Source organism: Vitis vinifera, chromosome 16 (genome assembly GCF_030704535.1).
Source record: "Vitis vinifera cultivar Pinot Noir 40024 chromosome 16, ASM3070453v1".
In the NCBI taxonomy this organism is placed as follows: Eukaryota; Viridiplantae; Streptophyta; class Magnoliopsida; order Vitales; family Vitaceae; genus Vitis; species Vitis vinifera.
In genome coordinates, this window is record NC_081820.1 from 1,047,819 (window position 1) to 1,070,379 (window position 22,561).

General features: G+C 34.3%; 1 protein-coding gene across 5 annotated transcripts; it reads left to right on the plus strand.

Annotated features, from left to right (window-relative positions):
- The first annotated feature begins 3,988 nt into the window (after window positions 1-3,988).
- Window positions 3,989-21,260, plus strand: LOC100261463 (uncharacterized). Of its 5 annotated transcripts, none has more exons than XM_010663790.3 (12): window positions 3,989-4,207; window positions 4,348-4,527; window positions 4,821-4,898; window positions 7,510-8,676; window positions 15,212-15,297; window positions 15,431-15,921; window positions 16,076-16,585; window positions 17,071-17,872; window positions 18,047-18,277; window positions 18,366-18,490; window positions 18,919-19,367; window positions 20,062-21,260. In XM_010663790.3, exons 2-12 carry the CDS (start codon window positions 4,459-4,461, stop codon window positions 21,031-21,033), a joined length of 4,980 nt encoding a protein of 1,659 aa, XP_010662092.1. In that variant the 5' UTR covers window positions 3,989-4,207; window positions 4,348-4,458; the 3' UTR covers window positions 21,034-21,260. The 5 variants fall into 5 exon arrangements, with proteins under 5 accessions (XP_010662092.1, XP_059589841.1, XP_010662091.1 ...); XM_059733858.1 differs by having other exon boundaries at window positions 4,000-4,207; window positions 4,831-4,898; XM_010663789.3 differs by having other exon boundaries at window positions 4,000-4,527.
- Window positions 21,261-22,561: the final 1,301 nt, after the last annotated feature.

Consider the following 22,561-nt stretch of genomic DNA (forward strand, 5'->3'; position numbering starts at 1 on the left):
TCTTTCTAAAAGAATATTTTCCCTCTGATTGTTTTGCCTTAATCACACTTTGGAATATGATGATGACGTTTTCTTGATTTCGAAGATCAATCGAGGGTCATAAGTGGCCTATTCCCGAATGACCTTATTGAATGGCAAATAACGCGTGTAGTAGTTCTTTTGTCGTTTACCGAACTTGCCGGGAGATTTGATGAAACTCTTTCTTTTGTTGTGAAGCTCCTTTTCCCGTATGAAGTTATCTTTGGATTTTCTCCTTAGGATTTTTCCTTTCTAGATTTTTTTTTTTTTTTTTAATTTCTTCCATTCTTGATGGAAGACACCTCTATTTATAGGTGAAGATAGGGAATTTGAATTTCAAATTTCCAAATTTTAATTGTTTAATTCAGGGATTTAGTTCCTTAATTTTAGCAATTTTTTTTCTTTGGAATGTTTTACCAATAAAATAATAATAATAATAATAATAAATTTATTATTATTATTATACTTTTTATAGTTGGAGATTAGGGAAACTTATCCATAAGAGGATATATATATATATTTTAAATTTATTCATTTTGAAGACCAAATTAGTGGTAATTTAATCCACTAATTTTTTTATGTCTATAGTTATATATTGATTATACAAATAACTTTAAATTAATGGTTATTGGATTAAAAAGACCATTAGAAATCCAATTTTCAAAATCTAATCCTTCATTATTTTTTGGTCATATTTTGATAAAAATGTTTTTATTTTTTCTCTTAAAAATAATAATTTATTTTAAAACCTATATGTAAATATTTGAAATAATTAAGAGTATTTATGTCAAAAATGAGTTATTGTTCAAATAAAAATATGAAAAATGTTAAATTTACAAATATAAGGATTATTTCATCCCCTTTAACAATTCTTAAATTAAAGATAAAAATTTGAAGTATTTTTTTAATCAATTTTTTGAAACTTACATAGAAGCCCTGGTTTAAAAACTAATTAAATATCAAAATATTGACCTTCAGTCCATCCCCTTGCAACAAAAATTTTCTTGCTCATAATCTTACATTTTTTTTTTTATAATAATTAAAGATAGTAATTAGAAATAACCATCTATAGTGTATGATGAAGAAATTTTTTCCATCCATCATAAAATAAAAGCATTTGTTGCATCATAAGAGGAATTAAAAGAAGCAAATAACATGTTGATTTTCATTTTTATGTTAGTTGAATTTTTTTTTCCTTGTATATTTCTTGATCCCTGCGAGAAAATGAATAATAATATCAAAAGATTTAAGTAGGTGCCTCATCATCCCCAATTTTTTATTATATAGTTACTAAACTTTATTTATAGTCAATATCATGAATATTCATATTTTTTTATGTGAAGTTGGATAATTTTCTTTCATTTGATTGTATGATTGTCATCATAATATTCATATTTATTTTTATTAATTAGTAGATTTATTATCTTATTTAAAATTTATTTTTGGTTGTCTACTTAGTATGTTTCAATAATTTATGTTATCCAAATTTGTGGATTGCGAAGACCTCGTAATTTTATTATTTAATTATATATTTTTTATAATTATTATAAAATCACGTGAGATACTGCAATTATTTCATTTTATTAGCTTATTTTAATTATCTATTTTTTATTTCTGTATTTATTGTTTGATCTCCTAGGATATCACGATCACTTTCGTTAATTAGCTTATTTCAATTATTTACTTAATAGTTTTTATTGTTGGATCTCGTGAGATATTGCATTTATTTTTTATTTTATTAGCTTAATTTATTTATTTATTTGTTTGTTTGGTTAGCTACTTTGGGAGGTTATGTTTTTATATTGGATTTAGGCTTAGTGTAGACCCATAGGCTTAATAGAAACCTAGTATATCAATTGTTACATATGACACGAAAAATGGTTGGAGGTGACTTCTTGTTTTTATTCATTGACTTTTAAAAGTCTATTGTCACCCGTTAAGAAGATATTTTTGACCGTCATCTTTACACAAAAGAAAGAAGGGAGGCTAGCGTGGCTTAGGTATGCTTTTGTCACGTTAAAGTTGTAGTTTTACACTTTATCTTTACAATACTATAACATTTTGATGTTTCTTAATAGGCCAAGTAAGAAGTAGAATAGAAGATTTTCACATGGGCTTTGTGCACTCAAATGATAGGCATGATCGACCCATCGAATAGAATGATAGGTCTTGAATTCTTAAATAAAATTTGAAGTTGGTCGGTACAACGATCGCTCGAAAATTAGCAGACTTGTTTAGATAGGTTGGATGGTGTTGAAGGAATACTTTGATAGATTGATGTCATTATACATGGTGTCGTCTAATCATATCATGATTTTTTACTCGGTTGATTCTCAATTTTTTTTTTTCAAAAAATATGAATAGGTTAAGGAGTTGTGTCATGCCTCCTAAACCTAGGACATAAAATACTTAATGACATAACTATCATGTCACACATCATATTGATCAATAATATGAAACAAACAAATGTCGATAATAGTCAAACAAGTTAATTATTCAAAACACGTTGTTTGAATAATTTACGATGTCAATAGTAAAAGTTAGTTTCCAAAAAAAATTATTTATTAGCATAACCAATGAATCCAATAATGAAAATCTCAACTAAAAATGCCAATCGAAGGCTTTAGGAAACAAAATCTAATAAACAACGTGCATGATTGATGAATTAGTCCTAATCCCACCCATGAAAGAACCCACTACTCGATCGGTCTATTACTATATCTCTATGTTGTTACTTACTAGAAGAGAGGGGCAAAGGGAAATAAGGACTTAAAATACGATTCAAATGAATCAAATAACATATGTGAATTAAAAACAATTGATAACTATTTAAAATTTTGTTAAGCACAAGTTATACTTTTTCTTAACAATGAAGACTTACATGCATAAACGGAAATATCGCATTTCATAGAATATATCAAAATAAATCACAAATATATATTAACTTGGATGATCAAATATTTTATTTACTTGATCGAATAGTGCGACATTTAACAAATGTCCTTCTAGCATCAAACTGTTTCTTCTAATGATAATAAAAGCATATACCGATTTTATCAAATGTCTTTAACCTAACTCTTAAAATTTACAATTCAATTCATCATAACTCACATCGGGACATGTGAAAGTTGATTGATCATTTGTAGAATAAGGTTAAACACTTATTATAAAAAAAATCATTTTTAATAATATAATTTTTTATTAACAGACTACCCTTTAAATCATTTTCAAGGTTGCATAAGTCTTGATTGTTTAAATTTTTTTAAGAGAGAATTGACAAATATGTCTAATTTACCACCAATGTCTTTATCAATTGCATAGTGTAAACTCAATCAATCAAGTTACTAGTTTTATTTTTCTAAATCCATATTTAGAAATTTTGATTGTTCAAAATCAATAAAGAGTCCAAGAATTTACAAACATATCCAATTTGTCAACAATGTTTGCATCGATGAAGTAGTGCAAACTCAATCAAACACATTAGAAAATTCTATTTGAATTATCAATAAATTTAATTTATTTTTTATAATTTGTTAAAATTTTTACCATACCAATTATACATATATATATATATATATATATATATATATATATATATATATATATATCATATCATATTTCATGGTTTATAATTTTACATCAAATCGAATAAGATTTATTATACGTGTATATAACATATATTATTGATTATAATTTTACATCATATTCGTATTTTCAAATCGAATCTTTAAAAAATAAAAAATAAAAAATATGCTAAAAAAGTAAAACGTGTTACACGTCATATTAATTTGCGTCCTTGTCAAGATGGTCTAGTTTTTCCAAGATGTATCATTCTTAAAGAAAACTTCCCAATTGATCTCACCCACTTACACGTGCGAACCCACAAGTGTGCAGGGCACGTTTTACATGTCACACGTGCGACCTCCCACGCTCGCTTATTTCGTCCGCAGCTTTTCCCCCATTCCAAACGCCCCCGACAAATCGAACCTCAGAAAAACTTAAAATAAAAAAAAATTACAAAATCTCGAAAATAAGAAAATATAGAAAAGGAAAAAAATGATAAAAGAAATCTAGAGATAGAAATAAGGAATAAGGAAAGAGAGAAGAGGGCATATCAAAGGCTGAGCACAGCTACAAGAGAGAAAGAAGGAGGAAGAAGAAGAAGAAGAAGTGTATCTCACAATCTCCTGTCAGAAAATTCTTTCAGATCTTTTTCTTGAGGGAGAGGAAGTGGTTTAGAGAGAAGTGATTTTGATTTTGATTTTTGATTTTTGATTTTGGATTTTTGTTTTTTTGATTTTGTTATGTGGCACACTTCAATTTAAGAAGATTCTAGAGAGAGAAAAAGTGGTGAGATTTGTTGTTCGCAATTGAAATTTCCCCTACTTTGATGTGCGATTGTGGGGGACTGGATTGTGATCGATCGTGTCGGCGGCGGCGATGGCGAAGCGGAAGGAGCGGACGCTGGCGGAGCTTTACAATGGAACGGAGATGATTTTGGAACCAGAGGCATGTGGAATATGTTGCCTTACTTGAATTAGGGTTTCCTCGATTTGAGTTTGGTTGTTGATTGTGTGGTTTTATTTCAAGTTTTGATTTTTTTGGGCTGAATTTTTGTTGAATTGATGGTTTTGGGAGGGGAATTTGGGGGGGTTTTGGAGTTGGATTGGTTGCTGATTCATTTGATTGTTTGGATGTATTGGAAATGGTTGAGTGATTGTGCTTTGAAGTTGATCTAATAATTTTGATAATGCTAGTGCTATTGGGACAGTGATTTATGTGGTTTTTGATGTGCTTATTAGATCACGCCAGTTTTGAGAGGGAGCTGTCGGATGCAAGGGCCTGTGGACGAGACGGATTATGATATTCAGACCAATACGGTGAGAAAACAGGGTAATTTGCGGTATCTTTCATTGGGTTTATTGAATTCATCACTACTCTAAATCTTTCATTGTGTTTATTGTATTCACCTGTACTTGCAGTTGTAATCGCTTTTAGTTGTGCATTTCCATTGATATCTGGAGTGGATGGTTTTTCTTGCATTTGATCGTGGTTACATCTGGGGAAAGGATTTCTCATCCTTTGTATTTACTTATGTTTGTTTCTGATAAAGAAAAAAATTCACATATGCTCATTGATTTAATAGTTTTTGTGATTGTTCAAATATATGTATGTGACTTTGCCAAATGAAATCCAAATTAGTCCTGCAAGCTTCTTAGGGTTGTAGTTAGCTTAGTTTATGTGTGTTCAAAATATATACAAATGAAACCCTAATTACTCCATCAAGGTCCTTAGAGTTGTGGGGTTTTTTCTTTGGTGATTGAAATGCTTTTAAGCTTTTCTTTTCTAAAGTTGGATGAGTAAGTGACTTTACCAAATGAAATCCAACTTAGCCCTGGATGCTCCCTAGGGTTGTAGTTAGTTTAGTTTATGTGATTGTTCGAAATGTATGTCAAATGAAACCCTAATTACTCCGGCAACTTCCTTAGGGTTTTTTGGTTTTTTGGGTTTTTTTATTTTTTTTTGGGTTTTTGTGGTTGAAATGCTTTTAAGTTCTTCTTTCTAAGTGGGATAAGTTTTTAAGGTCGTGTCTATCCTAGAGAGCTTATTCTTGTGTTTTTGCCACAGACATCTTGAAAATGGTTATTCACTAATTTAAAACTTTCTTCTCACACATTAATCGGGTTAAGCATATTGTCTTTTAATTTGAGCCTAGGATATTTATTTTGACATTTTTGCTTCTGTTTATTTAATATGACATATTCTATTCTGTAATTACTGATATACTAATTATATTTGTTTTACTGGATCATGAAATATACTAAAAGTGATGATAAGTTCTTAACCAAGTTAAGTGTAATTATTTGATTTTTTCAAAATACTATTAGCTCATTTCTATGACTTTTGGAGTTAAAAGGGGATGAGTGCTGCCTCATTGTTGAATACCATTTTTTTATAGGTATTGTTGAATACCAGTTGAGTCATAGAAAAAACTTTATGATATAACCGTGAGGCCTACATTATTTCATGGGTCAAGAAAAATCCTTCAAATAACAAGTGTGCCCAAGTAAGGATGTTAAGATGGATGAGTTGCAATACGAGAAGATGAGGTAGCAGGTGAGTGCATGATTCAATGTGGACCAATGAATGTGCCAGTAAGGTAGAGATTATTTGATTCAAGCATGGTGATGCTCAAAGCATTTGAGCAAGGCGAAAAAACTCAACTTGAGATAGTAAAATACATAAGGCCTTTAATTTACTGGCCATGGCCTTAGGTCTTTGATAGAGTTGTATGGCAGATAAGATTCATGTTGTGGGTTGGCTGCCCCAGTGCCCCCCAACACTGTGGCTTATTAATATGTTCTTACTTTCCTATCCATCTGCTACACACACACACACACAAATAAATAAAAAAGAAACAAAGAAGGGAGAAGAAGAATTTAGCTGAAATGGTTGGTATATAGGTTTTGCTGCCACTTTGATCACAATACATATTCAAATAAGATACACATTTAGTCTGATAAAAAAGAAAGAAAATGATATCACATTTGGAAAAAACAAAATGAACTGTTGATTGAGACAACATGTTAGTGTTAATCATAATCACTAGATCAGGGCCTTTTGAATTAGAAATAAATAGTTTTGACAAAGTTGATTGAGACAACCTGCTTTTCTTTTAAGACATTGTGGTATGGTTGGCTGAATGGCATATAATAGTTTTGACAACAGTGGATTTTGTCACGTGAGATCAACACAAACTTGCCTGATATAATTGTATAAATATCCTATCTTTTGAGTTGGTTGTGTTGGATCTTTGTATTTTTGCATGATGATTGATACTGATAATGAACAATTCAATGTATTTTGATAAAAATAAGTGAAAGAGAGCATTATGGTTTTTTTTTTTGGTATATATTGGGGATTTTGAAATAATTGAAGTAGGACATGGACAATAGTAGATAAAAGGCTAGGGTTGTTAAGATATCCATCCATTAAGGTGATATTAGGTTAAAGCACAAAGGAGCACATTTGGAGGAAACAAAAAGTTTAACTGAAAAATCTTTGCTAGAGAGGACTTGAGTTGGGGACTTGTTAGATGGGATTGCCTTTTTTTTCTTTTTGATGGGGATGAAGAACTCATAAAGAACTTCCTTAAGTGGCAAGGGGTGAGGATGCAGATGTGGGAGGTTCTATTTTTGAGTCTCAACAGGGACCAAAATAAAAAGCCTGATTTGAATTGTTGCCATTCTCTTATTATCTATATATCACTCCTTAACTTATCTCATCCTTAATGTTGAGGTCCACCCTCCCCCCCTTGTTTCACAATTCTTTAATTTTTCTTTTCTACATATTAGCAAAGTAAAAAACTATTTTTCTTCATACTATGACAGAACTGAATTTTTAATGATAAGGTGTAAATTGTCGTGTGTAACTTGTTGTTTGCATTAGTTTATGTTGCATGGTCACTTATTTTCTGCTTCTATTTATCAGGCATCAGCTGAAAAGGGAAGTCGGAAAGCTTATATTAGGACAGAATCTGGGACCTGTAACGTGTGCTCCACTCCTTGCTCATCTTGCATGCATTTTAACCAAGCTCTCATGGGGTCAAAGTCTGATGAATCTTCTGATGAAAACTGCCGGGGAAATGCTGTTAGCCAGTATTCTGTTAATGATGTGCAACCTCCTTTTAAGAGTAGAACATGTGATAACTTACAAAATACTGCCAGTGAGATAAGTAATCTAGTCAGTGCTAATTCAAGTCATGATTCATTCTGTGAAAATGCTCAAAGTCAAGCAGCATTGGATGCGTCTGAAGATGTTGAGATGCTTCCAAGTGAAAATATTGTAGAGGATCACCTTGCTTCGGAACCAAAATGTGTTTCTGATCAAAGAAGCCTTCCAAATAAGTATGATGATCCAAAGGGTTTAGAAGTGCATGATGATAACATCTCATGTATTATTGAGAATAAAGATGAAAAGACCAGTTATAATGCTGACAGAAAATGTAGTGCAGGTTCAGTTAGTAGTGTTTGTCAAGAGGGATTTGGAAAGACTGTTCATTTTCAAACTGCCTCAGGCAGTCATGATGTCAGTGATATGAAAAAGAGCCATAATAACAGTGGGCAAGTGAGTTGTTATACTCAAGATTCTATTCAGAAGGTGCCTCCTAGTTTATCAACACCTTCAGAGGTTCCTTCCTTAAAAGATATTGATATTGGCACTGGCTCACAGGGCAGTGGATTGCCTTCCTGCAACCCAAAAGTTAAGGATTTGGAAGAGGATTTCTCTTCTCATCTCAAGGAAGAATTGCCCGAGTGCTCAATGGGGCATATGAATTCATCATCGACAAAAGAGGCAGCACTGAATGTTGTATCTGATGAGAAATCTGCTGGATATGACTCTGCTGATACTATTGCAAATAGTAAAACTAGTTTTATTGGAGGCAGTTCTGTGGTTTCAATTGAAGTTCATACAGACTTAGAAGTAGAGACTGACAAGGATGGTAAGGACAGGCCGACTGAAGCATTGAAATGTGTAGACCAAGATGAGGAGGTCAAGAAGTGCAATGAGTTGCCTAAGTTACCTGATATTGAGAAACCTTCTTTGCAATCTCAGCTTGTGGATGAGAGTGATGAATCAGACGTTGTGGAACATGATGTAAGTATTGATGCTTTTTCTTTGCTTATATTAATAAAACATACTGGTTTCTTTCTACTTGATGATTAATTAAAAACAAACAAACAAACAAATAAGATGTATTAGTTTAAGACCTATTCATGTTTTTTATTTAGTAATGTAGTTTATGTTTTGTATATCTTGTTCATCCTGAAGTAGCATCTATTGAATTTTGCCTTGGAAGCTTTGTGAGATAAGTTTACCATGATTTTCATTTGTTTTTATCTTAATTAACTATCATTTTACTAAAATCAGGAAATCTTTTTCTTTTATGATGATGATTTTCCCTGTATAAAGTAATAGGGCATCTATTATTTTCATAAAAAAATCATTATGGTGTAATATGCCATAAGCTTGAATAGGACTTAATTTATTTGTTAAATCTCATGCCAAAGCAATATCACGATATCAGTTGATAATACGACTTCAACCTACATGCATAATTTACTTTAGGTCTTCACTTTTATGTTAAATTTTAAATTAGTATTAATAATAAATTATATATCATTATTTTTCTACCAACTCAGAAATAAATTCATAATAGGATAGTATATCAAAACATAGTGAATCAGGCTTACTCAATAATATGTTTGCCAATATCAAGGTATATATATATAAATACTCCACTTGTTATTGCTTTGTAGGTTTGCATCATGGTTCCTCAAATATGCATACTAATTAAGTTTTTTAAATAAGAATCAATATCTGGTTTTGTGTTAGAACAAGTAAGAATCTGTGCAAGAAAACAAAGGATGAAAAATCCTTTTAAAAAAGGGGGGAAAAGTGCATGAGTGCATAAAAAGAGAAAAACTCCATGGTAAGTAACCTTGGCTTTTCACCCCTAAGGAAACAAACCAGTAAACCCAATGAGGTATGAGATCCCCAATGAAATCAACTAGAGAAGAGACTCATCTCTTGCCAAACTATGCCTTCCTGATTAGTTGATCTAAGCTTCCATAAATAGAGAAACTCTATACTCTCTTAATTCTTTGTATCCAATGGCAATATCTATAAAACCTTTAACCACCCAAGACACAATTCTCGCTGAATCCCCTCCAATGGTAAATTGGTGACAACCTAACTTTCTCATAGTTTTGAGACCGTCAAATAAAACAAATATTTCTTTTTCAATAGTTAGCCCATAATTCGCTTCCTTAAACAAAGCTTGAATATTCTCACCCCTATGGTCCTGAATGAATCCTTCATTCCATTTGGTTTGGATTAATTAAGCTTCAAAACACCAATTGATGGACAAACCCGCTCAGCCTGTATAACAAACAAAACATACTAACCTTGCAAAATAATGTTAAAAGGAACTATCTAAAACTCCTTGGTGATTGATGTTGAGAAAATGTGAGGCAATAGATATTCTCCCAAAGATGAGTCATTGAGGGGGGTGGGGGTTTGACAGTCAATCTAGACTGATTCTTGGTGTTAAAAGGGCAGGAAGGTCATTTTAGTGTACACTGCCAAACCCTGTGTTGGATCACACCTATTTTGCTAGATTGGGGATGGATCAGGAAAGGTTTTATCCTTTTCAGGTTCAAAAATATGTGGTTGAAGGAGGTGGGCTTCAAAGACTTAAAGGGTGGTGGATGTGGTATGATTTTAGAGGCTCTTATGGCTTCATTTTGGCTGTGAAATTGAAAGCGTGGAAATCACATTTTAAAATTCAGAATAGAGGTGTTTGGTAATGTTTCAATTAGGAAGGAGATGTCCTTCAATGAGGCAAGTTTTTGGAACTCTAAGGAGAGGGAGCGGCCCCTTTCTTATAAGGAAAGATGAAGAGTGGGGAGTTGCAAAGGAGGAAGTATTGTAAGTGGGCTCTTTTTAAAGAAGCCTTGTGTAAGGTGATAGAAACACAAAGTTCTTTCATAAAATGGTTAATTCTCACAGAAGGAGAAATTTTATGGCTAGGATCAATCTTAAAGAAAAGGGTTGTAGAGGGCTTGAAAAACTTTAGCCTATTAGCTTAGTGGGTGTTCTGTATGAGCTTCTAACTAAAGTTTTGGCAAAGAGACTAAAAAAGGTGGTGGAAAAAGTGATATCCAAATTCTATAATGCTTTTATAGAGGGAAAACAAATTCTTGATGCGGTTCTTGTAGCCAATGAACTTGTAGACTCTATGTTGAAGAGCAATGCTTGTGGTGTCATGTGTAAGCTAGACACTAAAAGGAGTGCAACCATGTCAATTGGAGTTTCTTACTTTCAGTTCTTGATAGGATGAATTTTGGTCAGAAATGGATATGATGGATTAAATGATATATATCCTCTGAAAAGTTTTATGTGATTGTTAATAGCATTCCATTGGGTTTCTTTCAAAGCTCTAGGGTTTGAGGTGAGCAGATCCTTTGCCTCCCTATTTATTTGTAGTAGCAATGGAGACCCTTTGTGTTTTTTCTTAAGGCTAAGGAGGGAGGATGCTTTTGAGGTGTCAAGGTGAGGGGGCGAGGTGGTGGGGGGAGGAGGTGTCCCATTTGTTGTTTATAGATGACACTTGTTTTTTTGTGAGGCTTTTAAGGACCAAATGACTCATCTAAGTTGGTTGTGCTCTTGATTTGAAGCCAGCTTGCGTCTGAAAGTTAACTTAGAAAAGAGTGAGCTGATTCCAATTTAGAAGGGTGGATAATGCAAAGGAGTTGGCCTTTGAATTAGGGTGTAGAGTAGGTGGGCGTCCATCTACCTACTTGGGTCTTCCCCTTGGTGCTCCTTTTGGATCAGTAGCTACTTGGGATGGGATGGAAGAATGGTTTTGCAGAGGTTGTCAATGTGGAAGAAGATAATATATATCCAAAGTGGGAAGACTTGCATTGATTAGGAGCACATTATCTAGTCTACCCATATGTTTTCTGTTCTTTGTTCGGCACTTTGAGGAAAGTCATACTGAGGATTAAGAAGATTCAAAGGGATTTTTTCCTTTTGGGAGGCGAGGCTTTGGAGAAAAAATATCATCCAATGAAGTGGTTGATTATATGCAATGTTTTAAAAGGCTATCGAGGCTATGCAAATTAGCCTTGAGGCTATAGTCTTAGTAAAGGGTAATTGAGGCTTAAGCCTCACCCTATTGAGTTTTATAGCCTTGAGGTTATAGCCTCGAGACTATTGAGGCTTAAACCTCAAATATTCAAAAGGTTTCAATGGGTTTAGGGCCTTTAGGGGCTTTTTGTATACAGTTTATAAGAGGTTTAAGCCTCAATATTTGTTACTTACAATGAGTTGTGCTTTTAGGAGGTTTTGGTGTAGATTTATAAGTTTTGTTTTACATCCACGATTAGGGTTAAACTTTTTAAACAATAAGGGCTTAATTGACTACTAATTAACCCTTTAAATGGAAATAAAAGGAAGAGATTGGGAAGAAGAAATAAAAGAATTGTTGGTCACTATAGTGATTGAGCTTATTTATTTATAATCATATTATCTTATTATTGTTGAATAAAGGAAAAAAGATTACTGTAGTTAATGGATAAAGAAGAAAAATAGGGTGACATTCACATTGATGGAGAGGATAAAGAGCAATTGGATATAATTACGATTCATTAAAGGATCCTACTAGTGATAGTGATGGTAGTTTTAAAGATTATTTAATATAGGCTTGAGAGAGAGTTGGGTTTTAGAAGAGACAAAAGAGAAAATAATTTTTTTTTATTAGAAACAATGAATGTATTAAATTAAGGATAAAGGAATATAAAAGGAGGATTCCTCCTAAAAAAAAGACAACAAACTAATTAGAAAGTATGTTTGAAGCTCCCAAGTACTATGTGAACCTATACGACAATAATGTACTACATATGAATATATAAAAAAGCAAGTCATAGCACCATTTAGAATAATTTCCTTCCAAGAAAGACAAAGAGAAACTAAATTAGAAGCTATTGAAAATGACAATTAATTTGATTGTTATAAATTGTATGGTTTTTTTATGATTTATTTTTCATGTGATTTATTAGTATTTTTCTAATTTTGAAGATTTTTTTTTTATGCCCTGTTCAGCCTTGAAGCTTATACTTAACTTCATTTGGGTAAAACGCCTTAAGCTCACTTCTAGCCTTTTAAAACATTGATTGTATGTACAAAGAAGAGTAAGGGGGGATTACTCATTAGGTACCTTTCTTCGAATAATAAGGCTCTTCTGTGGAAGTAGAGTTGGCGTTATGCAATTGAAAGAAGAGCTTTTGGAAAATACAAGTAATAAGGATTGTGATGATCTTGTCAAGGGAAAGATGGGTATGAGTTAGGTTATAGAAAGATATCAAGAAGGATTGAGACAATTTTTAAGTAGAACTTCCTTTTTTGTGTGGGAAATGGAAGGATAGTAAAGTTTTGAATATTTTTTTGTTTTTTATTTTTTGGTTCCCATTGGGACTTGAATATGGAACTTCCCACAAATCCACCCCAATCCTTTACCATGATCCAAGCCTTAAGGGCACAATGCAAAGGAATTCTTTCTAGGTTGCAAGGAATGCTGGTAAATAGTGAAAAGGAGTGCAAGGTGGTGTGGATGGATTCAAGGAAGGATAATTTTTTTATGAAGTCTTTATACAGTGTATTGGAATCGGGGGCTTCAATCCCTTTTCTGATGGATGTAATTTAGAATCCTTGGGTACCGTCTGAAGCAAGTTTCTTAGTATGAGAAGCTAGTTGGAAACAAGTGTTGACCCTAGATCAATTTCAAAGGGGAGGGTGGTTGTTGGCTAATAGATATTGTCTTTGTAAAGTCGAAGCACAAACCATTGATCACATCCTCCTTCATTGTACCAAGATATGGGTCTTTTGGCAGTTGTTTTTCACTATAGTTGGCATTTCTTGGGTACAATCTCCCATGGTCAAAGAGAATCTTTTAAGGTGGTATGGATACCTTGTGGGCAAAAAATGTAAGAAGGTTTGGAGAGTGGCTCCATTGTGCATTTTTTGGATAATATGGAAAGAAAGGAATAGAAGGTCATTTGATCATGCGGATCAATCGGATCATGCTTTGAAAAGTTCTTTCTTTAGTAATCTTTTATTTGTAGCTGAAGTTGTATATGGATGTAGGTTTTATGCCTTTAATCAATTTTGTTGATTAGCTAGGCTCTCACAGTGTGGGAAGTAGTTTTTTGTTTCCCCTCTTTTTGGATATGCCTTCTTGGCACCCATTGTATATGCCTTGTGTGCTTTGGTATGCTGTTCATTTGGTGCTTATTCATAAAGTCTTATTATTTGCCTATCAAAAAAAAAAGAAAAACAAAAGAGCTAAAAGGTCTTATAATTTTTCAAAATAAGATACCCCGATAGAATTTAAGATTCTAAGAGGGAGGGTCATGAAGAAACAAGTATAACCTAGCAATAGGAGACCCCTCGATATTAAAAAAAAAAAGAATAAAATGGGGGAGGAGAGGGCATAAGGGTTTATCTCTTTGCCATAGATCCTCCCAAAAAAGAATAGAGTATTTGCCATCAACAAGAGGAGAAATTTAATTCATTAAATTAGGATAAATTTAAGCTATAGCTTTCCTAGGGCATAGATGCAAGTTTTTGACCATAGCGTTGGCATCCTGCCCATTCTTAACTGAATAAGTTCAAAAAGATAGGAAATGGCAAAGGAAATAAGAATATAGTCTTTACACTTAAGAAGTGTGCCTCCTCCATCTGGTTGAAGGATCTGCCAATCCTTTTTTCTACATTCTATATTCTCCTTTGCTAATATCCTATTTCATAGTAAAAAAAAGAAGAAAATTTTGCTTTATTAACATTCATAAATGTCAAGCATACCAATTACTATGAATATCTCTCACCAAAACCCCAAGTTTTGTAGTAGCTAAAAGATGGGAAAATCATTGAAAATACTTTAGGGAAATTGGTGTCGTATAAACATAAAAAATTTCTAAATTCCTTGGAGGATTAAAGTTCAAGCACACTCTTTATTCTTAAACTTGATGTGGGATCAAGACTAGAGAGTTGGTTTCATTTTTAAACACACACAAAAAATGAAATCTAATAAGTAGTGAAGTTTTGACCCTTGGATTTCACTCAGTTAATATTTCTTCTACCGGAGGAGACTGCTCTATGTGAATTGCTAAAATATTAAACTGCTAACACGGTTCTTTCACTGTTGTGCTAGAACACATGTTATATGGACACTGTTCTACAGGAGGAAACTGCTCTCTATGAATTACTACAAATTTTCAAAAACTAGTTTCTTTTTTTTGAAGTGGTGAAGTTTTGACCCTTGGATTTCACTCAGTTAATATTTCTCTACTGGAGGAAACTGCTCTATGTGAATCACTAAAATATTTCTCTAATATTGCTGTTCAATTGTTTTGTTCATTCCAAGGTTGTCTTTAAGTACTTCTACAGTTCAACTAGTATATCTCTACTTGAACTATTACAGTTTCCTCTCAGTGGTTATTACTAGAGGAAAACATTGGTGGTTAAGTTGTTCCCATAACAAAATACTTGCCAGATTGTCGCCTCCCCATTTTGTCTGATGCCTATCTGTATATGATAAGCTTGGTAAATTCTTTTTACTGTTTTCGAACAGGTCAAAGTTTGTGATATCTGTGGAGATGCAGGTCGGGAGGATTTACTTGCTATTTGTAGTAGATGCAGTGATGGTGCTGAGCACACGTAAGATTGTATAGCTTTGTTATTTATATTCCCACTTGCCTTTTTTTTTTTTTTTTCTTTTTGGTTTTATTTTATTTATTTTATATTTTTTGTATCTGATATGATTCTTAACGTTTTTATTGCTGTTGATCAGCTATTGCATGCGAGAAATGCTGGATAAAGTTCCAGAAGGTAATTGGATGTGTGAAGAATGCAGGTTTGAGAAGGAAATTGAAAACCAGAAGCAAGTGAAAGTTGAAATGGAGGGTACTGAGAAAAATCAACTTTCTGGACAAGCAAATGCTGTAAATGCTGATGTACTTGTGAAGTTGGATACAAAAGATTCAGATGTTGAGGGAAACAGTACCCACAAAGTTGTTTCAGGTACACAAGTCTCTGGTAAGAGACATGCTGAGAATACAGAAGTTGGTCCAGTGGTGAAAAGGCAGGCTGTTGAACTAAGCTCGGGATCGCCAAAGTCATCTAGCCCTAGCAGAATAGCTGCATTATCTCGGAATGGTTCATTCAAGAATTCAGATAAGGGGAAAGTTAGGCCAGTCCATCAAACGTCTTCTACCACACACTCCAGTGATATTCCGGAAACTGCACGATCTCCAACTGCAGGTCCACGACTTACACCTCGTGGTAAGTTTCATGTAAATTCCATTTGCTGATGAGACTTATTCATATTAAGACTTCGTCATATTACTTGGATGGAAGCTTTTGTCTGCTTATTTTGATGTTTATCTTGACTTCCATGTTTTTACCATTTTAAGCACTAATTTATGATTTTATGCAGGTGCTTTGTTAAAGTCTAATTCTTTCAGCACTTCAAACACAAAACCAAAAGTGAAACCTGTAGAGGAAGTTCTTCCTGAAAAGCAGAAGAGGGTTAGGGAACCTGCTTCCCTTGATATGAAGGAGGGTGTTAGTAAAATGATGGGAAAATCCATGTCATTTAAATCCTCAGGCCGTTTAAATGCTACTGAATCAAAAGTTAAAATGCTCTCCCCTAATTTTTCTCATGTTCAGAATCCAAAAGGATTAAAACAGGCTATAGAACGAAACTCATTTGATAGGAAGAATTCGTTTAAATCAGAACGTACATTGGGTAGTTCAGCAATGGCTGGTTCTAGTGTTTCTACACCAAAGCCTGATCAAAAACCTGCATCTCGTGGCGAATCTGTTTCACTTTCTTCTATAAGCAATAACCGTGATTCGAAGGCTGTGCAGTCTGATGGGAAATTAACTTCTCCAAAGCCAACTTGCCATCCAAGTCGTAAAGGTTCAGAAATTCCAGTTACTTTAGGTATGTACTACTTTCTTGATATAAAGTGTGCATATTCCATGTGTTTTATTTTATTTTATTTATTTATTATTTTTTTATCATCTCTTAATGCATTAGCTTAGTGCTTGTTTGGATATACTTTGTGTTTTCCGTTTATGGAATTAGAAAAATAGTAGTAACTTTTTTATAAAATATAGTAATTCTTATATTAAAAATATGGACTTACCTTATGTCCTTTATAATTATTTTTAAAACTTTTAAAATTTGAGGTAGTAAAATATTTTTAATATCTCAAATTTTTTAGTTGGTTTTTAAAAGCCGTTATTTTTTTAATGTAAGTCTCCAAGAATTCTTACATTTGATATAGGATTTACTATCATTTTCTGTTTTCAAAAACAGAAAACAAGAAGTGCATCCGAACAACATCTGAGTTGCTTGTTTGTGAATCCCCTTTTTTTGCCTCTTATGGTGTTTACTTAGTTTTTAATGCTGTCCATCTGCATTAGGTGAAGTTAAGAGGCAGTCTTCTTCATCTACCAATGGAACATGCAGTTCTTCTGAACAGAAGCCTAACCATGCTAGCTTGAAGGATGAACCTTCATCAAATTCGTGGAACACTGAGAAATCTGTTCATGCTAATGAAACACCACAAGATGGGTCACCTTGGTCTCGGGAATCAACTAACCAGGGTGAGAAAACGAGAGAGACTTCTGTTAATCGCCCAAAGCAGAGTTCCACCACTGGTGGAAGAAATCTTCCCTGTGAAAAATGTAAAGAAATTGGTCATTCTTCGCAATCTTGCACAACTAGAAGTCCTCGGCCTTCTACTGTTGATGCATCAGCTGCAAAAAGTTCAAAAGAGTTGATGAACAAGGGTAATAAGTTGAAAGCTGCAATTGAAGCAGCCATGCTTAAAAGGCCTGGAATATACAAAAGGAACAAAGTTCTTGATCAATCTGATGAGGCTTCCTTGTCAAGCACAGATTTGAATGGTCAAATGGCTTCTCAAGATCAATTATCAATTTCGAGTAGTACAAAGAATATGGTTTCTGCTGAAGGAATGGATGAAGGGAAGGCAATAGTCCAGAATTATACTGTTGACTCTTCCAAACAAACAGCTGTCAACAACTTGAAGCAGCTTTCTGTGCTCCCTACTGGATCTGTATTCTCTTCCAAAGTGGGAGAAGTAGATTCTATTGTCCCTGCTGATGTAAAGCCTTCTATGAGAGACATTTCTAGTGATGCTTCCACTGCAGCTAATGTTCTTTGGAAGATGCCTGTCATTCCAGAGCATGAATATATTTGGCAGTATGATTCTTTCACTTTTCCTGTCTCAATACCTCTGTTTGTCAGCCTGAGACCTTGAAACTTTTGTGTCTTTTAGTTTCATCATATGTGTATATATATATATATATGAAGTCTGTTAGTTTCATCATATTCATCTTTGGAAATAGTTTACATCTTGAAAAATTTAACATGCAGAGGGGTTTTTGAAGTCCATAGAAGTGGAAAAGTGCCAGACTTATGTGGTGGAGTGCAAGCACACTTATCAACCTGTGCGTCACCTAAAGTTCTTGAAGTGGCAAATAAGTTTCCCCACAAGGTTCTCTTGAATGAAGTTCCTCGCTCGAGTATGTGGCCAGCCCAGTTTCAAGATTGCAGTGTTAAAGAAGATAACATTGGGCTCTATTTTTTTGCTAAAGATCTTGAAAGGTTAATGATTACAGATAATTTCCTTCTTAATGGTCTCTTTAATGTGTATAATTTTACCTGTTCTCTTAAATTTTTCTCTGTGGTCCAGTTACGAGAGAAACTACAGGAGTTTGTTGGAGAGCATGATGAAGAATGATTTAGCTCTTAAAGGAAACATTGATGGTGTTGAACTCCTGATATTCCCATCCAACCAGCTTCCTGAGAAATCTCAGCGTAAGAATTACTTGTAAAACAAAATTCTGTTTTGTTCCTTATAATCATTGTTCTAGAATGTCTTTGTGGCTTACTCAAGGTTTGCCTTGAAGTGAGGCTTTACAACCTCATTACCTCCCAAAGTATTTTGCTAGAGTTAGATCAGTCCCAACAGCTTTACCAAACACACTACACATGACTAAGGTTTAGTTGTAACTATTCTGTCTCAAACTTCTCTGACATGTAATACATTTGTTTTCCTATGCCAGTTATGTTCTTTGAGGTTTACAACTTGTTGCAAGGACAAATTTTGGGTCGCAACCCCCATCTTTGTTTAATAATGCCTGTGATTATGCCATTATGCAGAAATATGAACTTTTATTGAACTCCCAGTTCTGGTTTTGAATAGATTTCTGTAACTTACAAAATATATGATCCATTGTTGGCAGGTTGGAATATGATGTTTTTCTTATGGGGTGTATTCAAAGGAAGGAGATTGAATTGCTCAGAACAGACATCTGGTTCTTCAAAGGTTGTCTGTATTCCTAGTTTGAATACAGTACCTGAGGATGATGATATTCCCAGCATTGCCATGACTTCATCTGAGAACACATGCTCACCTGAACGTATGGCTAAAGATGTAAACACATGTGACAGATCATGCGATGTAGACCTGTCATCCATGGCTCCTGCCTTAGTGGACATACCCTTTGTTTCATCATCTGAAACTGTAAATGGAAATCACAATACGAAAACACCTTCATGCGATGATAAGTGCTTAGGTTCACAAGAAAAAATGGAGCAGCAGGAGACCAAACTTGATGTCCACTTCTTGTCCAGGATTCCAACAGGCAGTTCACAGTTGTGCCCGGAAGTGAGATGCACCAGTACTTCCCTGGTAATGTTTCGTTACTTATCACATGCTAACTGCCTAATTAGTAACTCAATTAATTACTGGATTTTATTTTTTGGAACATTGTCCATGGAACAAACATGCATTGGTTAGCGGAAATCCCTTTTTGTTTTTTCATTTACCATTAAGAAACTGGGGAATGTGGAGGTTGGCTTCGAAGGATGGAATAGAAATCCAGAGAAGAGATCTTCTCACCATGGTCAACCTCATTATGGAGCTAGAGGTAAATTATGAACTCTGAGGATATCCTTCCTTTAATGGAGCTGGCTTAGATTCATCTAGATATAGAATACCTGATGGAGAGATCATTTGCAGTGGAGTTGTTGGTCTAAGCTTTGGATGAGCTCTGTGGGACAAAAAGGGTTTTTATCAGAACGAAACCCCAAGGCAAAATTTCCGTTCTCTTGAGGTTCTACATTTTAATGGGTTTTATTGTCTGATAATTAAATAATATTCATGCATGCCAAAATTGAATTCCATGTTGTGTGGAAATCCAGTTAGAAGAGTGTCTCAAAGAAGTAAATTGTTTACCTTCTCCCCTTTTTTTTGCATATATTTTTTTGATCTCCATGGGCATGAATATAAAAGCATTGTTATTCCCCAGAATTAAAAACAATTTTTGAAGCATTCTTATCACTGGCCTTACAGTGTATGTTAATGTTATCCTTTCTTCCTGCAGAAAGAGCGTAGCGATCCAGATGGCAAACTGGAGTCGAAGCTTCAACCTTCTGTTCCATTAATTAAGATAGGAAGTGGTTCGAATAGAGTTGAGAAGTTGCCAGTGCATCGGGCCGCATCACTTGATAGGCAGGATGTTCTGCATCATCCTTTCAAGATGCTTCCCATTGGTTCTCAAGAGGTAGGTGTCATGAGGAGCATCAGTGAGGAGAAGCTACATGATAGAATGAGCAGCATCACGAGTCGAGCAAAATTTGAGATTGTCTTGATGGACGAAGATAGGGTTATGGACACAGAAGCTGATGGAGAGGGTTGGCAATTCAACACTAAACGGCCACGCTCTGATCCTACAGAGACAGTGTCACAACCTTCTTCTACTGGCACAAGTCAAGGATTGCCATGGAATACTGGGAATAGTATTTTGGTTGATGGAGAAAGTGAGCGCAAGAAACTGAAGACAAGTTATACTGGAGCATTTGTTTGTAACAGTTCTAGAAATACGAGTTCTTTGAGTGATGGTTTTGCATCACCCATAAACGATCCGGCTCCTGTTGTTCCACCTATCAATGAAAAAAGATTCTTTCCTGTAGATTTGCATCCTGTGAGGAACTTCCTCTTGGGGGATGACTCCATGCCTCGGAAAGCATTCTCACCAGAATATGAGGATCGACTTCATGATACAGTCCCAAATCTTGAGCTTGCCTTGGGGGCTGAAAAGAAACCATCAAAACAAGGGATCCTGCCTTGGTATCTTGGGAGTGCAGACAAGAAAACCGAGCAGGACAAGCCTCCTGATATGGTGACAATCAAGGAAGACGACGATGCAGCTTCTCTTTCCCTTTCTCTTTCCTTTCCAATCCCAGAGAAGGAACGAGCTGTGAAACCTGTCCCCAGAACTGAGCAGCTCCTTCCTGAAAGGCCCAATGTGAATACATCCTTCCTCCTATTTGGGAGGGGCTTCCCAGACAGTTAGACAGACTCGTGGTGATGCACATTGTATACATTATGATGCCCCAATCGCTTAGAACCATAATCTATTTCCATCTGTTCATATAACCCATACAAGATCAAGTAATAATTTTCTTTTTTGCCTTTGTTTTCTCAGTTTCCTTTTTTTGAGTGCATAGTAACGGCGGTTTGTATATAAAGAGGATGAAAGCCGACACAGTTTCGAAATGCCATGAGGGATTTCCAGAACAATGTGTTGGTTTTTTAGGTTTTTGTCTCTGTTTTTCTTCTCTATATCTGAATTGCTGGCACCAGGATCATAGGGTATTAACAGGTGAGACTTGTGATGGACTTGGTTTGCAGTGGAGGGTTTGCCCATCCCCTCCATTCTCATTTTATTGAGATTACTAATGGAGTTGATATGTTGATGAGAAGAGTTGGTTGTTTTTAAGACATGCTTTTATAGATATTATTATACGATTACAACCCGTCTTTGCTCAATGGATGTGATATTCTCATGCTCATGTAGCATTGATTCAGCAGCAGTAGATGGCAAAGTTAGCTTTGTTGCCATCTACTTGTGCTGTCGGCAGTGCCTTCTAACAATGACTCGAGTCTTCGGTTTCGACCTTGAGCCTTCCTAGTATTTAAGTGGTGTGGCTAGTGTCTTCCGATAAATACCTTGATCTTTGGTTTGATTTGCCATAGATTTTTTGCATATTGTGCGATGACACTTTGGTAGCAATGACTGATAAAATAGCTTTGTTGTCATCCACTGATGTTATGGGTAGCGCCTTCTGACAATGAAATAGAGTTTCCAATGTTGAGTTTTCCTAGTCTTTGAAGTGGGGGTGAGAGTACTTGAATAAGATGAAAGGGTTGACATATATATATTTTTGGGGTTGCTTTATTGATAAGGGTTAAATACATTTTATCATCACGATCTTTGATAGATTTTATACCGTCATTGCATATTCAAAATCAAACACCTTGTCGTTCAAATTTGTTTTATATTTTATCTTCTATTACAAACTCCACAAAATTATAAAAGAGATTACTCTTTTGAACACCTTGTTTGAATATCGATTCAAATTTAGGTAAAACTAACCTTGAATTGATAGTCTTGGAGTGACATTTCCCGAACATTTTCAAAATATAATAATCACCAGTTTTGATTTTTGATTTTAAAGAGATGTTCGTATGATTATTTATGATTATACAGTTATGAAATATGACAACTTCAAATTTGGACGATAAATTTTTTTCTTTGTATTTCAACTTTGGTTTTTTTTTTTTTTTTTAACAAGTTTTCGGGTACTGTGTTGCTCTTCAACAAATTTGAGGGATAAAGTATCGAGTTTTGAATGTTATGGAATAAAACATACTGAAAAGAATATTTTTAGCTTTATAGACAATGATAAGGGTTGACTCATATTATTTAAGTTTGCTTTATTGATAATGGAGATATATACCTCGAAGTTGGTTGGATTCACCTTAGATTTTTGGTATATCACATTTATGGAGGTCTAATTCAATGCCGACCTTGGATTTTG

Bases quoted from the DNA above. Each gene is read 5' to 3' on its own strand.
- LOC100261463 (XM_010663790.3), top strand. From the start codon at position 4,459: ATGGCGAAGCGGAAGGAGCGGACGCTGGCGGAGCTTTACAATGGAACG. The intron at 17,873-18,046 runs GTATGATTCTTT...TTTAACATGCAG, and splicing joins GAGCATGAATATATTTGGCA to AGGGGTTTTTGAAGTCCATA. The intron at 18,491-18,918 runs GTAAGAATTACT...CATTGTTGGCAG, and splicing joins GCTTCCTGAGAAATCTCAGC to GTTGGAATATGATGTTTTTC.